Source organism: Erigeron canadensis, chromosome 8 (genome assembly GCF_010389155.1).
Source record: "Erigeron canadensis isolate Cc75 chromosome 8, C_canadensis_v1, whole genome shotgun sequence".
In the NCBI taxonomy this organism is placed as follows: Eukaryota; Viridiplantae; Streptophyta; class Magnoliopsida; order Asterales; family Asteraceae; genus Erigeron; species Erigeron canadensis.
In genome coordinates this window covers 31,253,372-31,262,203 of record NC_057768.1, presented here as the reverse complement: position 1 = coordinate 31,262,203, position 8,832 = coordinate 31,253,372, and the positions used below count along the sequence as shown (strand labels likewise).

Below are 8,832 nucleotides of genomic sequence, written 5' to 3'. Positions count from 1 at the left end.
TTTTTTTTTAGGTTTTGTAGTATTACTATTATATATGTTTTTATTACCCGGGGTTTATGTTGTTTTTGTTGTTGTTGTTTATCAACTGTTTCTAAGTTGTTTTTTTTTTGTTGTTTATTGGTTGTTTCTAAATTGTTTTTGGCTGTTTCAAGTTGATTTCTATTGATGTTTTAAGCTCTATTATCGCGGTAAATGTGCAAATTTCAAGGTTGATTTGAGCTATTCCGTTTTAATTTTATAGTTTATTTGTGGCTGATTAATAACTTTTAAGACGCTCATCGGCCATTAAGTAAACTTTTTTGCCCCCACTACAATAAATTTCTGGATCCGCCTCTGGTGGCGTTGATGGTGGCGGTAGAAGTATGGTTATTTACGTAAAAGTAATTAATATAAGAGTGTAATTATTTTAAAGATTAAAGACATATGTTGTAAATAATTTCAATAAAAATATCATAAGTATATTAGTTGCATATATTTAAATTAGTAAATGAAAAACACAAATAGTTTGAATAGATAAAAGAAAATTTACAAAACTTTTGAGAGTTTATACATCAAGTTAGATTATGTTTGATTAACTATATTTATTGATTATTAACATCCATAATCCATAATGAAATTGTATATACCAGTTTTTAAATTAATGGTTTTTCTCATGTTTGATTTTCAGGTAGTTTTGTCCAAATGGGACATGCTATAGAAACCTCCATTTACTAAGGAAACCCTATAACATTAATTTTTAGTCAAATTTTTTATTTATTTATGTTTTCAATGTTCTAATTAAAAAAAGATTATATCAAACATTAGCATTAAATACAACATATTAATTATGTTCAAACATTACATTTAATGATTTAATACATCAAATTAAAACTAATTAGATATCTTTATATATATTAATAATATTAATAATACAATTATATAAATTTTATGTTTTTTTAATTATTATTATTTTTAATCATTATTATTATTATTATTATTTTATTTATTATTATTATTATTATTATTATTATTATAAGTTATGTGAAAGATCAGTGGTTTGATTACAAAGCTAAGACCAAAACTTCTCTTTTAAAAGTCAATCAGTGTGAATATATAGGATATTAATATATTTGAAAAAATAATTATGTTAATAAAAGAAACCTATTATAAGTACTCTCATATATACAGGGACGGAGCCAGAAATTATTATGTGAGGGGGCAATTTTAAAATTTGTTTGTCATACTTAGAAGAGACATATTTAGTAATGTAAAGAAAAATATGGACCCTAGCTTGAGAATAAAAAATGGACCCTCAAATAAATTATTACTCACACTGGGTGTAACACTCAGATTTAAAAATACCATTTTTTTTAATAAATAAAAACCATCGTCAAACAAGGTCTTATTAAATGAAAATGTATTCAATCATAATATACAAAACCCAAAAAATATACTTTTTAGGAAATGATTAACTTGTAAAAATATCTTTTCTACATAACTATTATCATTATCATTATTAGTTGTTTATTATAAATATATATAATAATTTGAAAGGATATAATTTTTTCATACATAGTTACACTATTAATGTATTACACATTTACATACTCAAACGGAGAAAACTTTTTTTAAAACCTTTCTTTATTCTTTTAATAAAAATCTTTATTCCCCAATGAAAATATCTATTTCAAAATTAATATTTCGATGATAAGTGGAGTTTTAAAGAATAAGCTTATAACAACTAAAGTAATATTTGTATTTATTTCCTACTTATTTTTTTTCAATTTTAAAAAAATAATCACAAATATATCATTTAAATTGTGAAAAATTACATTGTACTAAAATTAGAGTGGGGGCAGGTGACCCCACTGCCCCCATGTTGTCTCCGTCCATGCATATATACTAATATGAATTAGTTTGTAAGTTTAATTTTTTGTTTCGCCTATACAACGTTTAGATTTATATGATCAACTTTGTCCGCATGAAAGAGTTTTTATCGATGTAAGTGATTTGATATTTTAATGTCATTATATTTGGTATTGTTTTTGAATAATTTATTTTTTTGATTTATGTTACATGTTTGATTTTTACATTTTTTATATAAAAGAATAATATGTATACCATAACATCAAAAAAAAAATTTCTAAATTTATTTCATTAACACAATATATATATACATATATATATATATCTTAATAAGTTTTTTTTATTAATAGTGGACTTTTATGGAAAAAATTTTTTATTAATAATATTACTCATACAATTATATATAAAGATAAAAAAGATATTTATATAAAGTATTAAAAAAAAGTTTATTAAAAAATATATATGTTGTGTTAATTAATGAAATAAAGTTAAAAGATGGTTAGATTAGAGAAAAAATAATAATAAATGAGGTTTTAATTAATAATAAATGAGGTTTTAATTAATGAGATATTTAATGATTAGGAAGAAAAAAAGAGATATTTAATGAGATAATTAGTTAAATTAATGATTAAATAGGTGTGTATCTAATATATTAGGGGTTTTTTTAGACACTCTCGTCCAAATATGTTGTTTTACAACCCAATGTATGTAGTATTTATGTAGAGACCTAATCATCAAAATTTGAGCAATGTGAAAAATCCACCGTTCGATTTAAGACTATGTTTTGATGTAAATGTTAATTAAATGTACCATACATGTTATATCAGCATCATGATATTCTTTTCTAATTTGGTCATGATTAGGGATGATCATATTTTCTCAAGTCTCGAACCCATCGCTATAGTCCTAATCTTGGTACCAAAAAGTGCACTGAATTGGATTTGGGACCGAGACCAATACTCATTTTTATTAGTTCGTGGGTTTGGTGGGAAATGGCCGGTACCGGTACCAAGTATGGTTTGTTGACCTATCTTCTTTCTGAGATTGACCAGCCAGCTGGGTTGGTTTGGCAAATTATTGCTTATAGCTTCAGACTTTATGAATCTGTACACCAGCTTACGTAGATACAACCAACCCGTGTCATGCAGAATTCATTCCTTGCAAAAAAAGAATGAATAATAGAAAAAAAGTGGAACCCTCGTTTTACCTTCACAGATTCCTATCCTATTCGTTAGAAATGGAGAAGTTCAAGACTGATATAAGATACGAGCGATCTCATGCTGATCCCTAATCATGATAACACTATTTTTATCTAATTACTCGTAATATTTACTTTCACATGTACAATTTTTACTTATTATAATTAGCGTATGTAAAAATAAAATTATGATTACCAAACAATGCCAAACGTTATCTCTTGAATGCATCTCTTGCTATTTTTATGACGGTACAATCGATAATAATAAAATGATTCTATCAGAATTAAGGATGTTTCTTCATGGCTTTCCTGTAAATAATACTTTATTTTATTAATTTATGTTATCCATGATTCTAATTTTAAATATTTTCAACAAGGCATCAAAAACTAATATAAATAAAATTACATCAAGCTAGCTTATATATACGATGAAAACTAGAGATTACAGTTTTAAAAATTGTCAAATGCAAATAGAGTATCTATAACTAATGCTAACTTACTGGGCACGAGTTTCATGCAAAATGCATTCTTCACCCATATAAATATATTCTTTAATGAAATAATAATCATTTTTATTACTTATCATAGTAGTGACCAATTGCAACTTCCTAACTTTAACAACAGAAACAATTCCACGTGTTATATTTCTATACCTAAACATGTCCATTGACTTTTAACTACAAACCTCTCATTTCTAGAACTAACACTACCTTCCCTCTTCCCCGTCTTTCAGGTTTAACCCCAATCACACACACACTATTACTATATTACTATATTAACAACAATGATCTCACTATCTCAAATCTCACTTATCTTATTCTTCATCTTATCACCATTATCATCATCATCATCATCATCATCAATATCTGATATTTTTCAACAATGGTGCACCCGATACAACAAATCATATCCCACTGAACGAGAAAAACAATACAGACTCAAAGTATTTGAAGCCAACTTTAATTATATTATCAATCATAATACAAATAATAATATAAGTTCTTTGTATACACTTTCACTTAATGGGTTTGCTGATCTTACCCATGAGGAGTTTAAGGTTGCTAGATTGAATGGTCTTTCTGTTGGGTCAAGTAATTTGATCAATAATCGTGGGAATTCGGTTACTCGGTCGGGTAATGGTGTCCCGAAAGCGATTGATTGGAGAGATAAAGGAGCAGTTACTAATGTTAAAGATCAAGGAAATTGTGGTATGTTTATTAATTGAAAAATAAGGTGTGTTTAGGATTTGCTTATTTTTCTGCTTATCTGTTTACTGCTTGTTGTTTTATTTATTTTATTATGTAGGTAGTTAGAAAGTAAGTAACTACTCAGTGCCGCCTTCCACGGGTTTTGAGCCCCAATATCTCGACTGTGTATGGGGAGGTTAAGATGTAGGCAAACCTTACCTCTATCTAAGTAGAGAGGATGCTTCCAGTTTCTACCTAAATGGTAGAAAAGGCGTTAGATGGCTTAATTCTTATAGCTGAAAAACACTTAGAAATAAGCAATTATGAATCCCCCTTAGTGTGTTGCTAAGCTTAGCTTTTACGGAAATATTGCCCTTGCCATTTTTTAGGTAGACTGTTGTGGTGTCGCCTCCGCCATTGGTGGGTCGTCACTAGTCCTGTAGTCCATATGGGCGGACCTGGGGGTGCCCGGGGTACATGTAAGTCACATGGCTCTTTTGGTACGTAGTAAAAAATTTGTATAAAATGTCGAATTTTACGGGTTAATTTACTTTGAGTTACAAGTATTATTGAGTTATTAACCTCATTATATGGAAAGGCGAAATTACTTCACCTTTTAACCAACTAAGCCACACGTCAGGGCCCCCAAAATTTGGACAACTAGTTTATTACCATCAGTGTTGTACCTTTTTAACAAATGTCGAGACTCTTGAGCAAGATATTTAGGCAACAAAGAAGAAACTGATATGCAGAAGCTGATTCGGCCAAATTGTTATTTTGTTGGTTCATTTCAGTTCTTGAGGTAATTTGGATGGTTCAGTTCCCTACAGCAACCAAGATCCTTCTAGATCTGAGTAGCTGGATTATTGAACCAATCCGTCCAATGGAAAAGCGAAAACCCCTAATGATCACACTATTTCAAATTGATGCAACAAAAGCTTTATGTTTGATAGACTTATATTTCATTTGTAAGGCTGTAAGACAATTATATGCAAGAAAAGTGTATTGAACTCATAGTTATTTCTTTTAATAATTTATTGTGCAGGTGCATGCTGGTCATTTTCAGCTACAGGAGCAATGGAAGGAATTAATCAAATTGTAACTGGATCTCTCATCAGCCTTTCTGAACAAGAATTGGTTGATTGCGACAGAACTGTCAATGCTGGCTGTGAGGGTGGACTAATGGATTACGCTTATGAATTTGTGATAAAAAACAAAGGAATTGATACTGAAGAGGATTACCCATATCAAGGCAGAGAAACTTCTTGTAATAAAAACAAAGTAATGTATTCTTCTACTCACTCCATCGTTACTTTCTTCAATTATTCATATTGTCTAATAGTAGTTAATTAAACCACCTATCACTGTTTGCTTGTTGTGTAAATTGCAGCGCAATACAAAAGTCGTCACAATTGATAGTTACAATGATATTCCCTCTAATGATGAAGATCAGCTATTACAAGCTGTTGCAACTCAACCTGTGAGTGTGGGAATATGTGGTAGTGATAATGCGTTTCAGTTTTACTCCAAGGTTAGTGCTCCCTCTTTAAAAGAACAAGAAGAACAGAAAGTTGCTCAAGAATGTTAATGGTTTTTATTGAATTTACAATCAGGGAATATTCACAGGGCCATGCTCGACTGCTTTAGACCATGCTGTACTGATAGTTGGATATGATTCAAAAGACGGAGTTGATTACTGGATTGTAAAGAATTCATGGGGAAAATCGTGGGGGATGGACGGTTATATATACATGGCACGTAACACAGGGGACGCCTCTGGACTCTGTGGGATCAACATACTGGCTTCTTATCCAATCAAGACTAGCCCGAATCCATCACCATCTCCTACCCCCAAACCCATAAAATGTAATTTGTTTTCCTGGTGTGGTGAAGGTGAAACTTGCTGTTGTGCTACCAAAGTTCTTGGGATATGCTTTAAATGGATGTGTTGCGAGTTGAACGCCTCTGTATGTTGTAAGGACCGACGTCACTGCTGCCCTTCTGATTATCCAATATGTGATTCTGAAATGAACTTGTGCCTCAAGGTTAGTATATTTTGAATAAATTGCTATTTCACTTCTGATTTTTTGATTACTCATTTTATGTTCACAAATTTTATGTCCTCCATGTCTCTTCTCTCACATCTATAACCACTATTGAAATATCACCAAAGGGCTTTGGCCTAACCATACGTGACATGATACGTCAAACAATAGGTTGTGGGTTCGAGTCCCAAGTTGGACCAATTGTAAATATGGTGATTTTCACTTCTTGATTATACCTATGAATTGCTATTGCTGACGATTTACTAGAGGGAGACAAGATGTGCAAATTGGGTCGCTCACTCGCTTGGGTAATGGGTGACCCTGAGTCAAGGTTGAAACATGTCAGGTTGGGTACTTGGGTTGACCCACTTTCAATGTTTTCTTGCTATAAGTTTTCTAAATTATGATTACAAAATAGTCTTGATCTTTGAATGAGACGGTTTAGGAGGTTTTATGCTTTAAAGACAGATTTTGGGCATTTCTAAGCCCATTTGACCCGTTCCCCTTTTATATGAATTTTTCTTTTACTGACATATTTGAGATAAACTGCAACCTGACATATTCATAACTTATAGATCATAAGTAACTGAGTCGAAACAACCGTCTCTTGTATCATAAATTCAATTTCTAATAGTTCACATGAACTTGATTGCAGCAAACAAGTAATGGAACGCTAGAAATACAGCCCAAGAAGAACATGAGTTTTGGGAGATCAGGTGGCTGGGGTTCCCTCCGCCAGCAATATTTATAAATGTGACATTTTGCTAGGGCAATCACTACTAGTATTGAACCCATATATCATCAGAAGCATACGATAAGCCCCCTGTATTTGTGGACCATAATATCTTATGAAGAGTTTAGCTCAGAATCATTCATATTTATTGTAGAAGCATGATATATGTGCGATATCTATTTGTAATGGTGCTTGTTGATATGTACATTGTTAGCTTTTTGCAGAAACAGATGTATGAATATTAATAAAAGCAAGAGATGCATAGGCATTATACTTCGTCTACTTGATTCGTCTAATTCGTCAACTTGATTCGTTTTGGTAATATAGTAGTGGTTGATTAGTAGATTGAGCTGATGCATCATTTGGGTACAAAAACAAGTAGTATATGCAAGAATATTGAATTTATCAACTTTGAATCATAATATGCGGTTAATGTCTCTCCAAAGGGAAACGAAAAGAGAAAATAAAATACTTTCTGCATAAAAGAAGCTTTTACAAGATTATTTTGGTTCCAAGTCGTTACTTGTTAATACCTGGATATATCGATGACCTGATTATCTAATCCTGCAAAATCCATATCAACACTTTCCAAACTTAGGGACTTCCATAGGCAGCTGTCCAGAGAGTTATTGTTATATATAAATATTTTAGTGAAGTATTAATAATCTATAAGTTAGACTTCATATACAACTATTAATAAGTAAATGTAATCAAGGAAGGAACTAGGATTTAATGTTGCAACAACAATTATTCTTCAAAATTGAAGATGATGGCTAGTCGGAAACATGATTGATTGTGGGCCTTGTGGCATAAAATTGCGATTTTAGTATGACTTTTTAGTCCAGTTCAATCACCCTTTGTTTTTAATAGATCAATGCCTGATTATCTCTTTTTAATTTCCATAGTGTTTTTGTATAAACAAATTTAGAACAAACTATAGCCCGGCACACTTTTAGCGATTTATTTATTTAAATTTCTAGGATACTCGTTCAGATTGATTTTCCGAGTCTATGTAATAACAAGAATCACGTCTAGAATACTTATAAAGGTTACCAGTGTTGGTTTGATGTTATAGATATATAGTTGTGGCCTTGTGGGGGTAGTATCATGATTAATACTTGGTAGCTAATCAAGAGTTAAATCTTACAGAGTTACAGGTAGACAAACTCCATCAAAAAACATTTTTTCTTTATCTAAAATTCTTAAATAAAAATGCTTATTGCCGTTTCATCTTTAAAAAGTTTATGATTGTAAATATCAAGCAGAAAGGTCTTACGACATCGTTAATTTCATATGAGCATGGTACCCGCGCAATGCAGCGGTGGTGGGGAAGACGGTCTCGTGGTGTTGGTAGTGGTACGGTGTGGTGACGGTGTCAAGTGGTGTAGGTTGATGTAATTGTGATAGTGAAAATTTTTATAAGAGCTTAAAGTGTTGATTATTAAGATAAAGGTTTATAGTGTAAATTAATTCATTAAGGACAAATTTTGTATTTTATAAACACTTTTTCCACAGTAGGTGGTCGTTCTTTTTTTTAGACATTAAGTGCTGAATGTATTAAGCGGCGGTAGTGTTGGTGAAGGCGGTATAGTGGTGTCGGTGATGGTACTATTGTTGGTGGTGGTGGTGTCTAGTGGTGTAGGTTGATATAATTGTGATAGTGGAAATTTTTAGAGTATAAAAGCTTAAAGTGTTATTATTAAAATAAAGGTTTAGAGTGTAAACTAATTCATTAAAGTCAAATTGTGTATTTTATAAAAACTCTTTCCATAGTAGGTGTATATTAAAGGTAATTTAATAATTTTGTATGTAACTATTTCCAAA

At 31.0% G+C, this 8,832-nt stretch overlaps 1 protein-coding gene across 1 annotated transcript; it reads left to right on the top strand.

The window, feature by feature from the left end:
* Positions 1 to 3,746: 3,746 nt before the first annotated feature.
* LOC122611143 (low-temperature-induced cysteine proteinase) lies at positions 3,747 to 7,290 on the top strand. The gene is made up of 5 exons (XM_043784118.1): positions 3,747 to 4,251; positions 5,276 to 5,511; positions 5,621 to 5,761; positions 5,844 to 6,275; positions 6,931 to 7,290. Exons 1-5 carry the CDS (start codon positions 3,828 to 3,830, stop codon positions 7,024 to 7,026), a joined length of 1,329 nt encoding a protein of 442 aa, XP_043640053.1. The 5' UTR covers positions 3,747 to 3,827; the 3' UTR covers positions 7,027 to 7,290.
* Positions 7,291 to 8,832: the final 1,542 nt, after the last annotated feature.

Bases quoted from the DNA above. Each gene is read 5' to 3' on its own strand.
- LOC122611143 (XM_043784118.1), top strand. From the start codon at position 3,828: ATGATCTCACTATCTCAAATCTCACTTATCTTATTCTTCATCTTATCA. The intron at 5,762-5,843 runs GTTAGTGCTCCC...ATTTACAATCAG, and splicing joins CGTTTCAGTTTTACTCCAAG to GGAATATTCACAGGGCCATG. The intron at 6,276-6,930 runs GTTAGTATATTT...ACTTGATTGCAG, and splicing joins AAATGAACTTGTGCCTCAAG to CAAACAAGTAATGGAACGCT.